The sequence below is a fragment of the Acanthisitta chloris genome, unplaced genomic scaffold (genome assembly GCF_000695815.1).
Source record: "Acanthisitta chloris isolate BGI_N310 unplaced genomic scaffold, ASM69581v1 scaffold27276, whole genome shotgun sequence".
Classification (NCBI taxonomy): Eukaryota; Metazoa; Chordata; class Aves; order Passeriformes; family Acanthisittidae; genus Acanthisitta; species Acanthisitta chloris.
The window spans coordinates 10,543-32,716 of NW_008679218.1; the positions used below are offsets into that span (position 1 = coordinate 10,543).

At 41.2% G+C, this 22,174-nt stretch overlaps 2 protein-coding genes across 2 annotated transcripts; one reads left to right on the forward strand and one right to left on the reverse strand.

The window, feature by feature from the left end:
• Window positions 1-1,358: 1,358 nt before the first annotated feature.
• On the forward strand, window positions 1,359-11,697 carry NAPEPLD (N-acyl phosphatidylethanolamine phospholipase D). The gene is made up of 4 exons (XM_009077214.1): window positions 1,359-1,665; window positions 8,121-8,767; window positions 10,390-10,504; window positions 11,413-11,697. Exons 1-4 carry the CDS (start codon window positions 1,369-1,371, stop codon window positions 11,539-11,541), a joined length of 1,188 nt encoding a protein of 395 aa, XP_009075462.1. The 5' UTR covers window positions 1,359-1,368; the 3' UTR covers window positions 11,542-11,697.
• A 4,082-nt stretch (window positions 11,698-15,779) lies between these two features.
• ARMC10 (armadillo repeat containing 10) lies at window positions 15,780-20,917 on the reverse strand. The gene is made up of 5 exons (XM_009077213.1): window positions 20,801-20,917; window positions 19,822-19,956; window positions 18,092-18,268; window positions 17,180-17,251; window positions 15,780-16,034 (listed from the first exon to the last, which is right to left on the reverse strand). Exons 1-5 carry the CDS (start codon window positions 20,915-20,917, stop codon window positions 15,780-15,782), a joined length of 756 nt encoding a protein of 251 aa, XP_009075461.1.
• Between the last annotated feature and the right edge of the window lie 1,257 nt (window positions 20,918-22,174).

Sequence of the window (22,174 nt, forward strand, 5' to 3'; positions counted from 1 at the left end):
GGGAGCTGGGGGTGTTCAGCCTGGAGAAGAGGAGGCTCAGGGGAGACCTTCTCACCCTCTGCAACTCCCTGACAGGAGGTTGGAGTCAGGTGGGGGTTGGTCTCTTCTCCCAGGCAACCAGCAGCAGGACAAGAGGGCACAGACTCAAGCTCTGCCAGGGGAGGGTTAGGTTGGATATTAGGAAGAGATTTTTTCCAGAGAGAGTGCTCAGGCATTGGAATGTGCTGCCCAGGGAGGTGGTGGATTCACCATGCCTGGAGGTTTTCAAGCTGAGACTGGATGTGGCACTTAGTGCCATGGGCTAGTGACCACGGTAGGGTTGGACTTGACGATCTTGGAGGTCTTTTCCAACCCAGTTCATTCCATGATTCTAAGCAGTAAATTGTGCTGTCTGTTCATTACTGCTCATCCTCTACATTCAGCTGAGTTGCTTCAGCAACATTTAAAACAAAATAGGGATAATTATTTTTTCTACCTTGGATATAATGAGATTATATTCCTAAACTCTGCAACACTTTAGGGCAGTTTGGAAAAAAAGACTCCAAGTTCACAGTTTTCTAAGAAATGTGCCAGAATTGCGACTTCATTGAATTAAGCTTTTCTCAGTTATTTTTTCCCACTCTTTTATATTTCACAATGGAATTCAGAACAAATGTTGCAGCCATGATTTGATTTGAGATATTCCAGTTTTCTGTGGCCTCTCACCAGTCAGTTCAGTTAAATGTGCATTGAAATTGTATTTGAAATGGTTACAATTGTCTTTATTACAATAAGCTTTCCCTTTGTTTTAGACAAAACAGGAAGTCGTTCCAAATATATCTTGTGTTCTGACTTTGCTGCATGTATGTGCCTCTTGTTGGTGCAAGTAAAGTGTTAGCAATGCTACGTGAGGCTGCTGCTCTTACTACAAAATAGTCACTATAGAGGCAAATCCTAAGGCACTGTATAGTCCCAGTGTCTCTTGGACAGATTTGCAGGATTGTGTTACATCAGGCACTAAATGTCATAAGTTTCAAGAGGAATTACTATTCTTCCAACATGTAAATTAAGGAGCCCTTCCCCCTCACTTTTGCAGTTGGTAGATAATAGTGTTAGTATCTGAAGCTGTGCATTCCAGGGAGTAAAATTCTGCCTGAACTACAAAGAGATCTCGTGCCTGCTTGCCACAGCATGTTTCTGAAGCCTTTTGTGTAACAGCAACTGTTTTAAAAGCATATTTTCTTGCTAAAAAAAATACAGCAGACCATAGAAGGAGAAAGTCAGGCTTGTTCCTAATGTGTGTGAGAACGTTCAGGCTCCTGAATGTTGATGTTAGGCCAAGAAAATATTGATTAATTTATATTTTATTTCAGTTCTCCTGCAAAAGATATGGAGAAGAACACAGATGAAGAGCAGCCTTCAACTGCAGGTAACCAGTACCCTAAGGAAGCAGTGAGGAAACGTCAGAACTCGGGTCGTGGCTCTGGGGGCAGCGATTCTTCCAGGACCTCCAGGAAAAGCTTCAGGTTGGACTACAGGTTAGAAGAGGATGTGACTAAATCAAAGAGAGGCAAAGATGGGAGATTTGTCAACCCATGGCCAACGTGGAAATCGCCAACCTTGCCAAATGTTTTGAAATGGTCCCTCATGGAAAAAGATAACAGCAATGTGCCACGCTCAAAGCAGGTAAAGACTTGCATGTTTTCTTGTCTGAATTTGCTGCTTTTACCTCTGCTCTAGGACAGTTTCTGACTAAGACTCATTAGGGATCTTTTGGAGACTTTTCCAAGTCCTATTTTTCAGATCCTATTATCATTTTAGCCTTTTCAAAAGGTGGATTAATACTTTCTGCCTCTAAGTTTTTTTGCTCCTTTTTGTTAGTTCCACACCCTTTGATCTATGCAGCTCAGTTTATATATAGAAAACCAAATAAAACGGCCCTCTAGCTCAGTCACAAACCACAGTTACACCCTTTCCTTTTTAATAGGTGTTTCCTTATGAAGGATGTTGCTAACATAGTTCACGTTTGCATGAAATAGCTGTGGCATATCTCATTTAAAATTAGTTAAGGTTTGCCTTTTTTCCCAGACTCCCATTTGGTAAATATGTTACATCTTTTTCATAAAAATGCAATAAATAGTTGCTGTCACTTACTTATGAAGGTGTTTGCAAATCCAGTTTTTCTGTTTCAATACACCAGGAGAAAAAAAATCACATCTGTTAAAACTCACCCGAGCAAGTATTTGTAGTGAAACTCGTAAAGAACAGTCCCAGTTTACTGGGAAACACTTACTTGTTCTTGCTGTGCTGCTTCTGTCAGGTATTGTATATAAAGGAGGAGACAGGAGAAGCAACATCTGGGGGAAGCTTCTTTTCCATGAAGAGTAATGGATGCTGGAAAGCCATGGGTTATCTCTGTGGCTACAGGAGCATGGAGATGACTACAGTATCCACAGGATTTACTTCTCAGTGTATTTGTGATGTGTTGACTGCACTTCAGAAAAGCTGTGCTGAAGGGCACACAGCCAGGGACAGCATTTTTTAGCAATCAGGTGTTAATAGTGCTTTTGAGCATTCAGGAAGGTGTGCACAAGCTGTAAGTCTCACAGTCAGTATTTAGTAAAGAGCTCACTCTTTTCAGTTTAATCTTCTTGCCTGTGAAGGAAGGAATTTGACCAGTTCTGTGGATGGGAAAATAGTGCTACTCATTGATGCATGATGGTAAGAGGTTTGGAGATGTCTTTAAGGATTGTGGCACTTGGCACTGATGATGCCACACTTTGAGTGCTGTGTCCAGTTCTGGTCCTCTCACTTCAGGAAGGATGTTGAGGTGCTGGAGTGTGTCCAGAGAAGAACTACAAAGCTGGTGAAGGGTTTGGAACTGTGAGGAAAGGCTGAGGGAACTGGGGTTATTTAGCCTAGAGAACAGAAGGCTCAGGAGTGACCTTACCACTCTCTACAACCCCCTGAAAGAGGCTGTAGCCAAGTGGGGTCAGTCTCTTCTCCCAGGCAACTAGCAACAGGATGAGAGGACATAGTCTCAAACTGCACCAGAGGAGGTTTAGGGTAGACATGAGGAAGAATTTCTTCACAGAAGAGGTGATTAGACACTGGAGTGAACTGCCCAGGGAGGTGGTGGAGTCACCATCCCTGAAGGTATTTAAGGATAGACTGAATGTGGCACTTGGTACCATGTTCTAATTGACATGGTGGTGTCAGATCATAGGTTGGACTTGATCTCAAGGTCTTTTCCAGCCTGAATGATTCTGTAGAACATGTTTAAAGGAGGAATAATCTTGGCTGTCATTGTTCAATAATAGTAATAATATATATGTAAGCTGGTTAGTGACTGAAGCCCCTAGAAGGCAATGCTAAACTAAGCTGCACTGTTGAGTGCAGAACACACAGCACTGATGGCAGTGGAGAACTGCAGCACTTCCCTGTAATTTACAGTTTGTCCCTTCAATAAAGGATGATTACAAAGAAATCTGCAAGGTACCAGTTGAAAAGATGTCTCTCTGACCTGGTTGGGATTAATTTTGCACTAGTTTTATTGTTTGCATAAAAATTTTTGCAATTAAGTGCCTGCAATTATTCAGGAGCCCAGTGAACTCAATCAGAAATAGCAAAACCTAGATAGGGATCAATGAAATGCACTTCTGGAGTCCTCAGCCATTTCGATGCTTGTTCCAACTGGTTTTGTTCCACACCTAAATCAGCCTGTAAAGCACTTCTGAGCTTGTTTAAAATTCAAACTAAGGGCCCTGTGCTTTATTTAGCCCTTCTGGATGACTTTTCCTTTGAGCAGAGTCCTACTTCAGGTACCACGTTGAGTGTGCCTAGTGATACCCTGCTGTGCTGGGCAGGTTCACTTTACCTGTTCCAAGGGCTTTGCATATGTAAAAAACCCCATATGATCCAGGATTTATATTTGTACTTCATTGTGGCAAAGCTATATGTATTATAATCATACCTTCACAATGAGCCTGTATCATTATCCAGAATGCACAGACTTGTATTTTCCTTACAGGCTTTATTAATAACTTTGTTCAGTGCTGTTGGAGGATCTATAATTACTAGTTGTTGGATCGACTGTTTGGATTGTTCTCATTTCTGTACAATCCCAAGGTATTCCAGTATGCACTAAGCACCAAAAATCCTAAGCTAATCAGCTAGTCTGACCAAAGCCTGTCATGTGTTTGTTCTTGCTTTGCATTAGGAGGGAAAGAAGAACATGGGAGGGGGGAAGGGACACGGCAGGAGGAATTTTTATGTTACTTCAGTGATGAAGATGAGACAGTATTAAGCACATTTTGCTTCTTGGTTGGTAGCTGATTTGACATTAATGCCTTATCTCCAAGATCTGTTATAATTCTTCTAGTGTTGATATGTTTGTGGTTAGTCTGACAGAGAACAAAATATGGTATAGCAGGATAAAAGTTCTGTAAGATTATGTATTTCATTCATTGCATTGTTTTATCCTCTTGTGAAGTATACACTGCTAATAGGACTTGTGTTTTGGTTTGAAATCTTAGGAGTTGAATAATGAGTTCTTATTGCTCTTAAAGGTAATTCTGGTGTACTTTGGTAAATTACTAAAAAAAAAAAATAAATCCAAACAACCCCAAACATAAACCCTATGCACTGAGAAGTAATTTGATTTTGGCTGTTTCCTGGTGTGACTTGCTATGTTAGCTCAACAAAGCATCTGATTTCTGATCTCATCCCCTGAGGAATCATTGATTTGGATCAGAAGCCTTGTGTATCACAAACCTGGAAAGCACAAGCTCTTTATGAGATCTACAAGTTACACTTGTCTTTGTGCTCTTGCTTTATCCTGAGCTTTTGTTCTCAGGCTTTCATTTAAATAGGTCACGTTAGCAGTTGTTCGAACTGTGCTCCTCTTTCTTCTCTTGGTGGTTGTGTGACCTTTACAAGTGCCTTTTGTAGTGGTTAGTTGTACCTTTGCATCGACTAATGCTTAATAGTGTCACTCCCAGTGACATCCCTGTATAGCCTTTATTAATAGTGCACATGTGCTGTGGTTTTCCCCTGGTAGGCAGCCAAGTCCCAGTCAGCTGCTTGCTCAAACCACCCCATGCTTCCTGTGGGATTGGAGGGGCAAAACTGAGACAACTTGTGGGCTGAGGTAAAGACAGTTTGATAGGTAAAGCAAAAACTGTAGGCAGAAGCCAAGTAAGAAAAGAATTCACAGCTTCTCATGGCCAGGCAGGTGTTGAGCCATCCCCAGGAAAGCAGAGCTGCATCCCATGGAACAGTTACTTGGGGAGACAAAAATCATCTCTCTGGATATCCCTTCCTTCCTTCTACTTGCCCCAGATATCACTGCTGCGTGCAATGCCATATGGTACGGGATATCTCTCTGATGAGCTGGGGTCAGTTGTCCTGGCTGTGTTCCCTCCCAGCTTCTTGTGCTCCCCCAGTTAACTGGCTTTGATGCAGTGTAAGCACTGTTCAGCAATAGCTACAGCATCAGTCTGCTGTCAGCACTGTTTTCAGCACAAATCCAAAGCATAGCACCATAGGAGCTACTGGGAAGAAAATTAACACTATCCCAGTCAAAACTAGTGCAATATGTTTGAGTCCCAGTTAAAAACTAGTTGTTCAGATCTGCCAGTTGGACAGTTCTTCATCCATTTAGTATCATTTATTAATATTGCATGATGCTAATTTTAAAAACTAATTTGTGTCAAATGTCATCACAAATAAGATGAGTTCATGGTATGCTTAGAATAATTTATAGTCTCACTCTAAAACCAGCTATTTAAAAAGAATATTTTCCAAAACAAATGTACTTACTGACCTAAATTGCATTATGTCAATTCATTATGAAATTCCACATCCAAGTTTAATTTCTTTGATGTGATCTGATTTGCTGACTTAACCTTGTGTAATTTGTTGGTTAGTCCTAATTTCCATTCTCAAGTCTTATGTTAGTTTTGTGCATCTTCCACCCTTTTTATTTGAAGTGTCACAATATAACAATCTCTGTGGTTCAGATTTCTGCTGCCAGTGTCATTCCATGTACTTAGAATGAAACAGAGATAAGAAAGTGATGCTCCTTTCTTGGAGAAGCAGCCACTTATCTCAGTCTAAGACTCCTACTTTTCTTGTATGAATTAAGTGGCTTTATTGTACTAACCTTATATTCAGCCTTATAGAAAGTTATCTATTTCTCATTCCTGGAGACAGTAATGAAACTTTTACAGTAGACATGTCTTGTCCATTAGCACTCATAAAAAGCAATTTTATTAATATTTTATGATTTACACTAGAATTGCTGGGGGATGGAGATGTGTGTGCTTTGTTTTTCCCAGCATATGCTTTCCAAATCAATAAAATATTGTGGAGAAAGTAACTTCCCTGAAGCTGTCAGGGCTGCTTTAGCAAGACAACTCCTAGAATCCCGAGCTGTCACAGCTGGACTTTGAAGGGAGCTCGGGGTCAGCTCCGTATAAGCTCTCTGATAGTGCTAATCTGTGCTAGGCTGATAGAATGAGAGCAGCAACCATTGCAGGGAGAACTTGAGTAGGAGTCAGAAGTGCTGGGACACTTGTGATCACCAGGAAGAGGAGTGCCAGGAGTCTGTAGAAGCTGCCTAGCACACAAAAGTCCTTCTAAAGCATGTGGGGACTTTAGGCCAGAACTGTTGGAGAGCCTTAGCCACCTTGTGGCCAAGCTGGAGATGGTCAGGTACTACCAGAAGACTCTGGTTGGTTTGGGGTTTTTTAAATAGGAAAGCTCATATTTATTACAAATAAAACTTCTGCATAAGCATCTCAACCAAACTGCAGTGAAGAGCATAACTCCAGTTCAAGAGAGTGAGTGGGTGTTGGGTGATGACTTTCAGTAAGTAATGTACAGCCATGACCTCCCTTGTGCCAACTTGAGGCTACACACAGAGTCAAATCTGAGCCAGGTGAGCTGAAAGCTGTTTGGTTTTCTCCTCTGGATTAGTGTTCAGCCTGAGCAGTTCTCTGACTTGAGTGGGGACTGCATGGACCAAAAGGGGAGGTGGGGGAAACCTTTCCATAGCTTTGTTACACAAGAGAATGGATATAGATTGACTTGAAGTCATTCATGGGACTGCATCCAGAGCATACAGGGAGATCAGTATAGTGATTTATTCAGTAATAATTAAACTTTAATTACCTTAAAGGCTTCAATAAAACAACAGAAGAAGCACAGCTAAGTACCTTAAGGTTCATCTCAAAAATGGCAGGAGGAGTTGGGACTAGGTGATCTATAAGGTCTGTTCCAACCCCTAAAATTCTATGATTCTATTAATGTTCACTGAATTATTGCAAGGATGGGAGGACAGAATTGTAAAAGCAAACAGTAGCCAGTTGAGGTTAACCTCCACATGCTGCTTTTAGGCAACGTGAAAGGAGAGAGGGTTTGGTAAAGGCTAGTAGAGCTTTTGTGGAGTGCTGTTGGGAACATGGCATTCTCTTCCATCTCTGACTAACTTGTGCTAGGACTTTTAGGAGGCATCATTTAGTTGCACAAGCTAAACTTGAGCTTTTGCTAAGTAAACAGTGTGTGTGTATATATTCTTTTCTAGGCTGGGAAAAGCCAACCAATTACAAAGCCCTTCCTGGGGTGCTGTTAGTGCCTTGCAGTTCTTTCACTGCAGTGTTCTCAGACTCTTTCTTTCTTGAGAGTGGTGAGACACTGGCACAGGTTGCCCAGGGAGGCTGTGGCTGCCCCAACCCTGGTGGTGTTCACAGCCAGGTTGGATGATGCCTTGAACAACCTGCTCTGGAGGGAGGTGTCCCTGTCCATGGAAGGGGGTTGGGACTAGATGATCTGTGAGGTCCATTCCAACCCCTGAAAGTCTATGATTCTGTCAGTAAGTCTCCAGGCCTGATGGGATGTAAATATTGAAAAAACCTAAAATGGAATTAGGAGGAAGTAGCTGGGAAAATGGCCATTAAAAAGGCACCTGTTTTGTGCTGCAATACTCTGCTTCCATTAAAGCATAAACAAAGTGCAAGTCATGACTGTATTGATTTGTGCCTTGTATGCAGTTTTTGTTCTGTGGCCAAGTACATTCTGAAATCTCTCATGCATATTGTGTTCTTTTTTTTGTTTTTTGTTTGGTTTTTTTTTTTTGCTAGGAACTCGATAAAGAGCTTCCAGTGTTAAAACCTTACTTTGTCCAAAAGCCAGAACTTGCTGGGAAAACAGGAGCTGGTATGAGAGTCACATGGCTGGGACACGCCACAGTTCTGGTGGAAATGGATGAACTTGTCTTTCTGACTGACCCAATCTTCAGCCAGAGAGCATCCCCTCTCCAGCTCTTGGGCCCCAAGCGCTTCCGAGGACCTCCCTGCACTGTAGCACAGCTGCCCAAAATCGATGCGGTGTTGATCAGCCACACTCACTATGATCACTTGGACTACAACACCGTGGCGAGTTTGAACGAACGCTTCGGCAGCGAGCTGCGCTGGTTTGTGCCTCTGGGGCTCCTGCAGTGGATGCAGAGATGTGGTTGTGAGAACGTCATTGAACTGGACTGGTGGGAGGAGAACTGTGTCCCTGGCCACGATGCCGTAACGTTTGTCTTCACCCCGTCTCAACACTGGTGCAAAAGGACTGTGATAGATGATAACAAGGTTCTCTGGGGCAGCTGGTCTGTCTTGGGACCTTGGAATAGGTTTTTCTTTGCAGGAGATACTGGATATTGTTTTGCTTTTGAACAAATAGGTAAAAGGTTTGGACCTTTCGATCTTGCAGCCATCCCCATTGGAGCTTATGAGCCAAGGTATGATAATCAAAGTTTGATCAAAATACATAATTGAAATGATGTGCTGATGAGAAAAAATACACCCTGTCATGGTTTAACCCCAGCCAGATGCCAAGACCCATGCAGCCACTCACTCACTCCCCCACCAATGGGATGGGGGAGAGAATCAGAAGGGTAAAAGCCAGAAAATTCATGGATTGAGATAAAGACAGTTTAATAAGGAAAGCAAAAGCCATACACACAGGCAAAGGAAAACAAGGAATTAATTCACTGCTTCCCATGGGCAAAAGATGTTCAGCACCTCCAGGACAACAGGGCCCCATCAGGCATAATGGTGATTTGGGTAGACAAACACCATCACTCCAAATGGTCTCCTTTTCCTCCTTCTTCCCCCCACTTTATACACTGAGCATGATGTCCTATGGTGTGGAATATCCCTTTGGTCAGTTTGGGTCACCTGTCCTGGCTGTGTCTCCTCTCAGTCTCCCATGCACTCCTAAATTCCTTGCCAGTGTGTCAGTATGGAAAACAGCAAAGGCCTTGGCTCTGTGTGAGCTCTGCTCAGCAACAACAAAAACATCTCTGCATTATCAACCCTGTGCCCTGCACAAATCCAAAACATAACCCCATACTAGCCACTGTGAAGCAAGTTAATTCTACCCCAGACCAAACGAGCAGACACCCAGAAGTTAAAACTGTAGGTCTGCTTTATTAAGAATATTCAATAGAACATAGAGGGAAAAGAAGGAAATTTTGGGGCAAAAGTAATGACTGACTGAAAAAAAAACCCCAACAGGCAATCAGGAGATGGAGCTGCAATGTCTAGGATGCCTTGCCTGCGATGTGGGATGTTTTTGGAGAATGTTTTCTTCAGTGTTAAGCACAGCACGGTGAAGCATGAAACGTGTTGAGTAAAAACCTGGAATTACTTTGTGGCTTTGTTTCTGCAATAGCACCATTTAACCTAGTCCAGGGAGGTTCCTGCCACTGGCTGCAGTTCTCTCTTGCTTCAGTCTTAACTTTTCTGCTGGTTTTGCAACTTACCTGGAGATAAAGATTACTCTGTTACAGACTGTGAAAGACCTGTTTGTTTAGGCATCTCCATCCTACTTAGGACAGGGTATCTCAACCTTTAGATGACAGGACTCATATAATGCTGGGAGCAAAGCATGCACAGACTGGGGAAGGGAGGTGGGAATCTGAACAGCATGGTAAAATCTGGTGTCTTTCAAGAACTGCCAGGTTCTTCTGCTTCACCACCATTCCCTTGGGCTATCTTCTGAAGCACATCCTTTCTGGTGTGTGCTGCTTGCATCAGATTTTTTTCAGGGATGACTTAAATTTTTAGCCTTAATGCCTCAAGGCATCAGTAATATGTCCTTGAAATACAGCTAAGAAAAAAACCTTTTGGAAAGGTGAGTGCAGTACATGAACTGCTGTTTCATGGGTATGCTGGTCTATTTTAGTTTCTGGATTTTTTTGAGTCTTCTGTATGTTGTTCAGGCATATATACTCATGGGTTTTTTTGATTAGTGAGTGTGGTTTTTGTTTTGCTCTTTGCAACTTATGCAATGAAAGTAGAGAAGAAATCTTGGGCGGAATTAGGTGACATAAAAGGAATTGTACTTTGTGTTCTGTAGGTGGTTTATGAAATACCAGCACGTGGATCCTGAAGAAGCAGTAAGAATCCATATTGATGTTCAAGCAAAGAAGTCTGTAGCAATTCATTGGGGGACCTTTGCTTTAGCAAATGAGGTAAGTTGTAACACTACACATGAGTTCAAATTTCCAGGTACACAGTCATTAAAGAAGCTTTGCTTGTGCAGCTTGACCTATGTATCTGTAATGTAAACTTGAAGTCTGAACTTTGTGTGAGTAAAAATTTGTTAACTCTCTGTCCTGCTGCTCAAACCAGTGCTCAGCTTTTCATTGCTAATTACATCAAATATCTCCAAAGTTAAGAAAGCGCAAAGTTATTGAAACAAATGTAGGATTTCTGATATGCAAAAGCTGAGGAACATGAAAGGTGGGACATGTATGAGGTAATAAAAGCAAACACAGTGGTGCATCACTTGGAGATAGTAAGAAGTGCTTGCCTGTAGGTCATGCATAATTTCTTCGAGGCACTGGAGTGAGTCCAGCCAAGGGCAACAAGGGCAGGAAAGGTCTAGAACACATGTTGTATGAGGAAGGGCTGAGGGAGTTGGGTTTGTTTAACCTTGAGAAGAGGCTCAGGGGTGACCTCATGGCTCTCTACAACTCCCTGACAGGGGTTGGAGAGAGGTGGGGGATGTCTCTCCTGCCATGGCTGCAGGGAGAGGAGTAGAGGGAATGGTCATAAGCTGAGACTGGGCAGAATCAGAGTAGACGTTAGGAAAAATGTTCTCCCTGTTAGGGTGTTCAGGCACTGAAATAGGTTGCCCAGGGAGGTGGTGGAGTCACCATTCCTGGAGATGTTGAAGAGTCATCTGGATCTGACACTGGAGGATCTGGTTTAGGGTTTAGGGGTTCCAGCAGTGACAGGTTAGTGATTGGATTCAATGATCTCAGAGGTCATAAAAGGAATATTCTCTTCCTCCCCCCATTTTTTTAGAGCTGTGATTTCTTTTCCCCGCAAATGTTGTAGTGGTATCATTTCCCTCATATTATTCTCACTTTTCCAGTATTATTTGGATCCTCCAGTTAAACTGAATGAAGCTCTTGAAAGATATGGCTTGAAAAAAGACGACTTCTTTTTGTTACATCACGGAGAGTCACGGGACTTGAGCACAAATGATGGGTTTGAAAACTGAAACAGCAGTTCCTTGTAAGCCATGTATGATTTGAACTAGCAATTAACCTTACTAAAACTAATATGATGTACTTACACAGTAGATTTTTTGATTGAATGGAATTTCTAAATGCCAAGTTTGTCAGTTCCAGGACTAAAACTTGCATACCAATTTCATGATAAATTTTGCTAGTGATACCATTTATAAATTTTGAGAGGTGATCTAAAACTGGTTAATACATAAGGTGTTGTCTGGGAATAACTTGCAGTTTCAACTCTTCTGTACACCATTTTATTTTGACACTTCTCATCTTAACCTGCAGCAGCAATAATCTCAGCACAAGACATGCTCTTCAGGATGTCTGACTTGAATTACTCATTGTTAGACTGTCATCCCCCACTTGTGTCTTCAGGTTATGCCCTTGAACTGATAGCTTCACTGTATGTTTTGTGGAGTGGAGTCTTCCAATACAGCTCTGTTTTTAAAGCACAAGCACAGTAAAATCATTGTTTTTACTGAGTGCTGCTTCATTTTCATGTACTGATGAACCACAACAGCTGAATTTTACAATGATCAAAGAAATGTGCCTTTTCAAGAGAGAGAGAATTTAATATTGCTTCATGGATGTGTAAAATGAACTGCTGGCCAGGGTTTCTGCACACCTTCATTGTTCTGTCAGTGTTTTTAAGTTAGGTCTGAATGTGCAAATGAAATGGAAGAATCCCTTAATGGTTCCTTGTCTTTGCATTGACTCAGCCTTTTTCTAAGTACCATTTTGTTTTTTATGTGAAAAGTCTTAAGCAAGGGCTGTGGTATTTTTTTCTTATAGCTTCCCTATGATTTTCAAGAGATTGCAACATTGTTCAGTATTATAAAACTTGGCTAAATATGTCTGTATCAAATTGCCATGTTAATTGACAGAAATAAAACCTATTGTTGCCAATAAAAATGGTTATTCGCCTTCGTAATTCATTGGCAAATCATTTTTATTTTGTTCATGACTTGTTTTGGTCTGTGAGATATGTGTGTTTGGGGTTTTTTCCTCTTGCTGTGAATTACACTTTATTTTCATACTTCAAGAAGGTAAATTTAAAAGTATTTCCATGCAATTAAAGACAAACTTCTGGCAACTAACTAAAACCAGTTAATGAGATTTCATGCTAGGAGCAACCCGAATTCATCTTTAACTGTTGACAGTTATGTCTTCTAGGACTTCTGATACAATTAAGTCTTATAGATCTTCATATCAACAAAGAACAGCACAAGGAGGCAAAGATGAGTTAGTCCAAGTTCATGCTGAGGAAGAGTTCTGGAACAGAGCTTACACTGAGATGTAAGAAAAAGCAGCTTATGTTCCTTTCATGGGATTAATCACAGAATCATAGAATTTTAGGGCTTAGAATGGACTTTACAGGTCATCCAGGCCCAACCCCCTGCCCTGGGCAGGGACACCTCCCACCAGAGCAGGTTGCTCAAGGCTTCATCCAACCTGGCTTTGAGAAACATTGAGATTTCTTCATTTCTAAAGGTAATTCTAGTATGATCTAGATGTATTTGCCAAACTTTGTTCAAAACTGGTTTAAAACTACTCTGCCACCGGGTGTTGGTTTTGGGAGGGTGTTTCAGATGAAGTCTCTATTGAGCCTTGTATTTACACAACAGCTTCAGTCACAATTTGGGTGATGCAATGCATGTCACATGTTTGTAATATTGTGGAAGACACCGAGCTGCACGAAGTGTTGAGTACTTTGAAGGGCAAAGTTAAAATTGCAGTTGTTTTTTGGTGAGTTTTGGGGTTTTTTCCCCCATTTTCAGTGTCAGCAATTCTGTAAAATTCTGTGCTTTAGAAGGATTGAAACTGAAATACAGAATACTTGGATAAGTAGCCACACAGCAGAGAAGTACTGACTTAGAGACTGAATGTCAGTAATGTCCTGTTTTGGTCTGGATCTATTAACACAAAACATCTGTAGTAGAATTGTGACTGTTATGCTTTGCTTGGAGCTGATGAGATTCCATCTAAGGTGTGGGGTGGAGGATAAAAAAATTAGACATCCTTGCATGAAGGCACTTTGGAGAGTCTTGCATGAGTTCAGGACATTTTAATAGCATTGTCCATGACAAAAGCTTTTAAACATAGATCTTTCTAGGCCAGAAAAAGAATAATTGAGACAACACTGTGGCAGGTTTTGATGTATTTTTAGAAAAGGGGACAACGGTCACTCATTTCTGTCAGCTCCCAAAGAAAAAGTGGCAGCTAATGGTTAGACTTCATGATCTTAGAGGTCTCCTCCAACTTTGATGATTCTATGAAAGGATAAGAGATCAACTCTATCAGAAAGATGGTATTTGAAATAATTATTTTTAGGTTGGAGATGATGGCAAGGGACATCTCAACATCTCTGCTGCTGAGCTTAAGAAAACATATAAGCTACACCTAGAACAGATCAGTCTTAAGGTCTTGTTGGAAGAGAGTGGGATTGGTAAATTCTTAGGGTCTAACTTAGCCTTTATTTTTCTTTGTTAAATATGGCAGCAAAAGCATTAAATGCACAAAAAGTGACAAAACATGAAGCGACTCTAATGTAACTTCCTACAAACTGTACAGTGTTTTAAGAGTGGTGGGAAGGAGGAAAGGAAGTTCACTGTCAATTGTCAGGGCTCTGACTGGGAATGATTCCAACTTCTATTTTTGCCTTAACTGTATTCCTGGTGAGTTAAAACTACCTATGCAGATAAATTAGATACATGTAGCTTTACCCCTGTATTGATCAGGGCATAGGTATGGTGCAGTTTCAAGGTCATACTTTTCTTGCAGTTTTAGCTGTTTGCATAGTCACCTTCTGAAAATAATCTATTGCATTACAGAAAGAGAAGATAGTAACAGTTTTATTAAGTGCTGAGTGGGTATATTAAATCAGAAAGATGAAGCACCTGATGATAGTTTAAGTGATACAGTTCTCTTAAAAATGGTACCAAGTGGAAAACTTGTTTCCTGGTCTTCACATCTGATACTTTTTGGTTTTTTTAGTGTTCTTTATGTTGCTTCTCTATGATGCTCTGTTAGGAAGATTTTTACTCATCTGGTTTTATAACTATTTTCTAGTATGTTTTCTAATAATTGGTGAAACTCCATTCAGGTTCTTTCACAGTGATGCATGTATTCCACTTCACAGAATCACAGAATAATCAGAGTTGGAGGGGACCCTTGAGGATCATCTAGCCCAACTCCTGGCCCTGCACAGGACATCCCTGACAATCACACCCTGTGCCTGAGAGCATTGTCCAAACTCCTCTGGAGCTCTGTCAGCCTTGGGGCTGTGATACTGCCCTGGGAGCTGTTCAGTGCCCAAACACCTCTGGGGGAAGAACCGTTTGCTAATCTCCAGCCTAAACCTCCCCTGACACAACTTCAGCCCATTCCCTGGGTCCTGTCCCTGGTTGCCAGAGAGAAGAGGTCAGTGCTGCCCCTTCCCCTCCTTCATGAGTAAGTTGTATTCAGTGATGAGATCTCTCCTCAGTCTCCTCTTCTCAGGGCTGAACAGACCAAGTGACCTCAGTCACTCCTCACGTGGCTTCCCCTCAAGGCTCTTCATTTTCGGTTGCCTCCTTTGGACACTCTCCAATAACTTAACATATTTCTTAAATTTTGTTGCTCCAAACTGCACACACTACTCAAGGTGAGGCTGCACCAGCACAGAGCAGGACAATCACCTCCCCTGACTGGCTGGTGATGCTGTGCCTGATGCACCCCAGGACATGGATGGCACACTGTGACTCATATTCAACCTGCCATTGACAAGGACCCCCAGGTCCCTTTCCATGGAACTTTCCAGCATCTCATTCCCCAGTCTGTAGGTACATCTCCGATTGCTAAATAATGCACAATTCACAAGAGGTATTTATGCAACAGCTGTAAATACTTAAGGTAGAAAATAATGACATTGAGAAGGATATTTTGATTCACTTTACTCATCCATTTAAATGTTCACTCTATGTATGAACATTTTCATGTTTTAACTCTTCCATCCTTTGCATACATGTAACAGCTGTGCAGTGCTTTGCTTTTGTATTGCTTGTAAAAAAAATAATCTGTTATGCTCTCTGTATTCTCTTCTGCAGTGCCTGATTTGTACCTAGGAACGTGGCAGTACTCAGGGTTCTTTGTGTTGGTTTTTTTGCTTGTTGTAGGTTTATTTAGCACAACATTCCCAAGGTTAGATGTTTTTATCAGGTCAGTCTGTTTTCAGAAATCAACACTATTGTGTTAATATTCTCACAACTTGCTCTTTCACCTCTGTATCAGGGTGATGCAGCAAAGACATCAGTTTCTGAGTGAAGGAGGCAGAGTCCCCACAGAGGGTAAAGAAAATTGAGTCTTCACTGTACTGGCCTTTAGTCACAGTCCCATCTTCATTGTTCATATTCTTCTTCAAGTTTGCTGCAAACACCAGGGCTCTGAGCAGCACATCCCTGTTTATACAGTTGTCAAAGAGTGACAGCAATGATGGCACCTAGAGTAGTCAAGAAATATTCCACACTTAATCACCAGCAGTAAGCATGTGTAACTAAATCCAGTTTTAGAAAATGGAACCAAAATTTGCACCTAAACCATCTGAACCAGAAAGTGTATGAAAACCCAGAACTCCATATGCTGTGGAAGCATGTCAGAACTGTGCACAGTATGCACATTTCCTCTTCACAAAAGAATGGCTGGCTGGAAAATTACCATTTGGAAGAGAAGGTCTGCTTTCCTCCTCAGTAATGTTGACTTTGCCCTCTGCAGTGAATGTTTTTATAAACAGAGAAAGGATACACTTTTAACAGAGAATTGAATATTTAGCTACCCTCATCTTGTTTGAATAATGAGAGTAATATATAGACTAGCTTTGCTCATGACATAGCTCCCAGTAAAAGCACTGCATGTTTTAAGGAAGTTACTTCAGGGAGGGGGAGGAGGATGCAGCACCATTCCAGCTCCTCTTTGGTTTGGTGTGAGGAAATGAGACTGAAACAAATCTGTGTGCCAAGCTCAACAACCACAAATGTTAGATAAAGTTCTCCATGAAGAGGTAAGTAAATGCACAGGGAAAGTCCACTTAGAGGCAACAGTTTGATGGCTACATTTGAATAAAGGAGTGGGAATTTCAGTGCAATTTGGTTGGTTTTGGCACAGTGTGTTGGCTATAGAAACAGCTGTTAAGAAGGACCATTTACAGTAGTGGTTCTGTTTGGTGTCTGTACCTGGTCTTCAACCTGTGTACTGACTGTGTGTCTGGAAAGGAGGTTTGGGGTTCCTTGTACATCTTACAAACTGAAGTCATGGTACTACCCCTTTGGTGGAAAGGGAAGGTGAAGCTTCTGCAAGTTGTCACTGATTATCTGGAATGGTACACTGGAAGTAGGACCAACTGTCTCCATGTGCACAGGCCCTGTGCCTCTCCCTCTGCAAGTGTAGTATCTGTATTACACTACCCTCTGGAACAAAGCCAGCCTGTCAAAGAATGTCCACCTCTAGGTACTGATTTAAAACAGGTACTACCTAGAATTTTACTCTGGAATTGCATATATATTTCTAATACATAAAAATTCTTCTAGTGCATGCACGTATCTAAACATGTATAAATGCTAAAACATAATGAAGCAGCAAGAGCCTTACTTGAGCTCTGAGAAGATGTCTTGTCATGGCTGGGTTTGCTGATAAGTTCACAAGTACTTTCAAAACTTGAATCTGAAATGAAGAACATACAATCTGGTTACAAGCTCCAAAACAGTTAGTAGAGCAGTAATGGGCATCAATAATGTCAGTGTTGACTTCCAAAGGAAAAGGTAGAATGGGTGAACTAACATCTTGAGTTCTGCACTTCAGTCTTTGGTATAGGGAAAACCAGAGCTTATGGAGTCACCAGCTTAACTTAAACATCAAAATAAGACAACTACCAGTAGGCAAAATGCAGAACATTTTTAAAATACAGAGAGGATGGTTAAGTACTACATTTAAAATGTGATAAGAAGCACATACAGATATAACTTTGTACTTTCTTGGACCTTGTGAGACTAGTCTTTCAACACTAGAAAAGGTCAAGTTATTTACTATACTTAAGGAAAATAGGTGTGCTGTGTTTACTGGAAATGTGTGTTTTGGAAAACTGGTTTTGACCTGACAGAGCAACCATGTACCACAACATTTTGAATCAATGCTAAGTTTGGTGCCTAACTGAAGCTCTTCTTTCAATACTATAATAATTCACTAATAACCACGATTTCCCACTGCAGTCACTAGGGTTGCAAGAGGTGCAATAAGCATAAGGGAACAGAAGTCCAAACTTTGGATCACTGCTCAGCATTCATGCACCAGTGAAGCCTTTCACATGCAGATTCTCCTTGCTGTGAGATGCAGCAGCAATGTTTAGAGCAGCAGAGAACTCTGGAGTTGCTATAGGAAAGGCATAAGACAATTGCAGTGCACCCAGCACTGCTCTGGTAGAGCTCTAGCCCAGTGGTCCCAATGCAAACATTCCCCTCCCTCCCCCGTGTCTGAATTTACTGCAACAGTAACACTACCCAATACCTGTGTCCTTTCAGTTCCTTCTGAAAGCAAATGAAGAAAGCATGGGATTGAGTCTATCATCTTTTGGTGGTAGTCATTGGTAACAGACATATTTGTCAGCAACCTGAGTCCAGCAAGCTGCAGATCAGAGTTCAGGGGAGCTGATTCAACAGACCTACAAACGTGTGTAATATATACCTGGGGACAAGGGGATGGGGATAAAGAGAAGACAATTTGTGATACAAGAGTATTTTCTGTTCACAGATTGTATCAGTGTCCTGGCTATAGTAGGATAAATACCTCCTGGTTACAATATCATAAATCCCTCCTGAGCACTCCTGGCTGAATACATAACCTGGTGAAGGTTCTTGGAAACAAGTACTGTTTTGTTTTGAATACATTCAAACATTCTCTTGGCATGACAGAAGCAGAGCTTACACAGTTATGCTCACTGACCTTCCCAAAGCATGAACCACTCTGAAAACCCAAATTGCTTTAATCCATCTCAGAAGTGGTAGAGAGCTGCTGTAAGGAATTATTTAAAAAAACACTTACAGCAACTAACATTATCTTCAATTGTTGGGAACAAGCTAAGGACAAGTCTTGGAATGAAATTCCTTCTTCTAACCATATGGTCCATTCACTGGAGCATTCCTCAAGGAACACTGATGACAACTTACATCAAGAACTGTTATTACCAAATTTTCTTCTGGATGACAGTATAGAAAGAATCTTGGAGTCCTAAGAAAAAAATTACTTTGCCTTTACCAACAGAGTTATTTCCTACCTATGTGCCTATACAAACATTTGCAAGCAATACTTAAAGTTGCTCAGTGCTAAAGATGCTGCAAACTACCATGTATAAACACACTGCTGGTTTATCAAGCTACTGAAGAAACTAGTACAAGTCCTCAAATCTGCCTCAGCTTCCTGCTTGGACACTTCTTGATCTATTGATTAATCTGATAATGTCAAAAGTAGATTTTCATGATGCTTAGTCCTTTCACATCCATCAACTATATTTACTAGTGGAACTTGTTATAATTTCTCCACACTGTTCTTTTAGGATGAAAAATTGGTCTCATACAAACCCAGTATTTGTATCAGCTCAAATCAGGGATTTGCTCAATTACTGTTTTCTTCTCCCTCACCAAAGGGATCATGCCAAGTTCAGCCTGCAATCCATTCTATTAAACAACCACTGCTGCTGTTCTAGGCATGTTTGGAAACCATTTTGCCTCACATAATTTCCCTATAAACTCACCAGGACAAACTCTGTCTAATAGCATTTGGTGAAAGCTGAACAAAGCTTCCTGTCTGTTAAAGAGAAGTAAGTGCCAGTGACACACTGCATTTCTACATTATCCTTTTGGTCTTGGGATGCACAGATCATCCACATCTACTGACTCCTATGTTCATCACCAAAACATTTTGGCATCCTGGTTTGTATAGATGAGATTCACATTAGACGTTAGGAAAATTTCTTCACTGTCAGGATGGTCAAGCACTGGAATAGATTGTGCAGGGAGGTGGTGGAGTCACTATCCCTGGAAGTGTTGAAGAGGCATCTGGATCTGGCACTGGAGGATCTGGTTTAGGGTTTAGGGGTTCCAGCAGTGACAGGTTAATGGTTGGACTTGATGATCTTGGAGGTCTCCTCCAACCTTGATGATTCTATAACAAATATGCTGAATGTCCTGCACTGTCTCCTGTGCCTCAGTTACCTTGATTTCTCCCTTTAAGAAACTTACCTGTATCTCTTCCTGATTTTTAATATTCATACTCAAATTATTAAGTGCATTTAGTGCTTTTTCTGTAACTTTGGGCAGGCAATCCGAGAGCATCCCTCCAATAACAGAAAGGCCATCCAAATTTCTGATTATATCCTGAAACATAAAAGATGTAATGACTTTATAGAACAGCTGAACCAGGTCACAGTACCTGGAAGTCCTGACTGAAGAGAAGGGAATTTCAAGATGCAGCTTCATATTATTATGGTAGAAGTTTTGAAACTTTTTCTTTGCCATTACACTTGATTTTATTAGTATGTTAATCTTTCTCACTTAGACTCTGTCACTGAAAAAAATGTACTGTTTTCAAGAAAATGATAAACAGGCCAAGGGGCCTTGGGATTCAGTTACATTCTGTTCTGTGAGATTCATATTAAGAAGGCAGTTTTGAGGAGCCAGAACAGACAGCTGTCATAAGGACCATCCAGAAATGACAAAATAAAAAACCTTGGAGGTTAAACTTTTTTAAAGGCATGAAAATCTGCATCCAGTTCAAAGTTTTTCTGCATCTTATATCCAATTGATTTCAGGATACCTGGATAGTTGGAAAATTGCTAATATGTAAATGGCATCTGACTGTGTGAAGAGAAAAAAATCAGATTATGGTAATTTGAACCTGAAAGTATTTAACCTCCAACTCAACCCTTTCATTAATATAACTGTAAGCACCAAAAGATACATTTACAGCACTTTTAAAATACAGAACTCTGTACAGACTTTGAGTTGTCCAAACATTATGATTCTGTGAAGCTGGTAAGTTATATTATTTGGGATAGCAACAATTAAGGCATAGACATAAAATGGATTTTAGAGCACAAGCTACTGTAGCTTTCAGCCCAATATCACTCCTGAGTAAAACACAGCACACAACACACAGCACCTCTCATCTGCCAAACTGGCTGGCAGTGGGCACTGTTGTTTTCTGCAGAATAATACTTACTTGATTCACAGAGAAGGCAGCACTGTTGCTGAGAGTGATCAAAGCTTGCTCTTGAATTAATGGATCATCTGTGGCCTGGAGCAAATGAATCAGTTTCTGTAGAGCATCTGCATCCATGCTCTGGGTTGACACTGGAGGATTGCTGTCTGTTACTGGTTAAAAATGAAAAACAAGTTTGAGACATTTCACTTAGCTACCACTTTGTATTTTTTACAAAGCTGAAGTTCAGCTTTCATCTCAGTTGCAGAAGACACTGCTCTAAATTTGATGGTACTCAACCATCATGTCACGGTAAAAAGACTCAAGATTTCCATACTTTTTCCTGAGTCCTCTAATTACCTCTTTCCAAAACAGAGAATAAAGGGAACACACAATTAAAGCTTCACGTACTTTGTTCTCTAGCTAACCAACAGCAAACCTTTCCCTCAAAATTACTAGGATATTCACCAAACTTGGGGGTTTTTGTTTCTTGCATCCCCTGAAATGAAATGTGGAAAAACTTCTGATTGCAGACTACTACTTCCAGAAATTATAATAAGGACATTTTGCTAAGACCCTGAGGTCCTTTGATGAAGTGATAGCCACAATGTTAAGAACACTGCTCGTGGTGGCAGCACTCAGACAACTGAGGAAGGTGTGTCTGAGTCAGGATTATGTTATGGGATACCTGCCTGTCATAAAAGGGTGACACAAATGCCATCAAAGGCCATTTTCAGCTAGGTTGGAGGCAGAGCTATTTATCTAGCTCAAGAGCCTAGAGACCCAATCTGTGACAGCTGAACTAGTCATAGCTGGCTCATGATGACTTCTGAGAAGCTAAGCAGTCCTTTAAATTCCACATATTTTCTGCTACCATCTCACCAGGCAAACACCACAGTTTTCTTAGGGAGAAAAAAAAAAAAAAGAGGTCAGAGATAATTATGATAATTCAAGAGCTACAAACTAGCTTTTCATATAATTGTATCGTGGAATTATAGAATTTTAGGGGTTGGAATGGACTTTATGGATCATCCAGTCCCAACCCCCTGCCCTGGGCAGGGACACCTCCCACCAGAGCAGGTTGCTCAAGGCTCATCCAACCTGGCTGTGAACACTGCCAGGGTTGGGGCAGCCACAGCCTCCCTGGGCAACCTGGGACAGTGTCTCACCACCCTCACAGGAAAAACCCTTTTCCTAATATCTAACCTAAATTTCCCTTCGTTCAATTTGTATCCATTTCCCCTTGTCCTTAAAACTTTGCTTTGCTGTCACTGCAGCTCCTAACAAAGCAGCTTGGTTGGTCTCTTCTCCCAGGCAACCAGCAGCAGGACAAGAGGGCACAGACTCAAGCTCTGCCAGGGGAGGGTTAGGTTGGATATTAGGAAGAGATTTTTT

Coding starts and splice junctions, on each gene's coding strand:
- NAPEPLD (XM_009077214.1), top strand. CDS start 1,369: ATGGAGAAGAACACAGATGAAGAGCAGCCTTCAACTGCAGGTAACCAG. Junction 1,666..8,120: donor ATGTGCCACGCTCAAAGCAG/GTAAAGACTTGC, acceptor TTTTTTTGCTAG/GAACTCGATAAAGAGCTTCC. Junction 8,768..10,389: donor ATTGGAGCTTATGAGCCAAG/GTATGATAATCA, acceptor TGTGTTCTGTAG/GTGGTTTATGAAATACCAGC.
- ARMC10 (XM_009077213.1), bottom strand. CDS start 20,917: ATGGATGCAGATGCTCTACAGAAACTGATTCATTTGCTCCAGGCCACA. Junction 17,252..18,091: donor AAGGAACTGAAAGGACACAG/GTATTGGGTAGT, acceptor TCTTCATTTCAG/ATTCAAGTTTTGAAAGTACT. Junction 16,035..17,179: donor GACATCTTCTCAGAGCTCAA/GTAAGGCTCTTG, acceptor TGACTACTCTAG/GTGCCATCATTGCTGTCACT.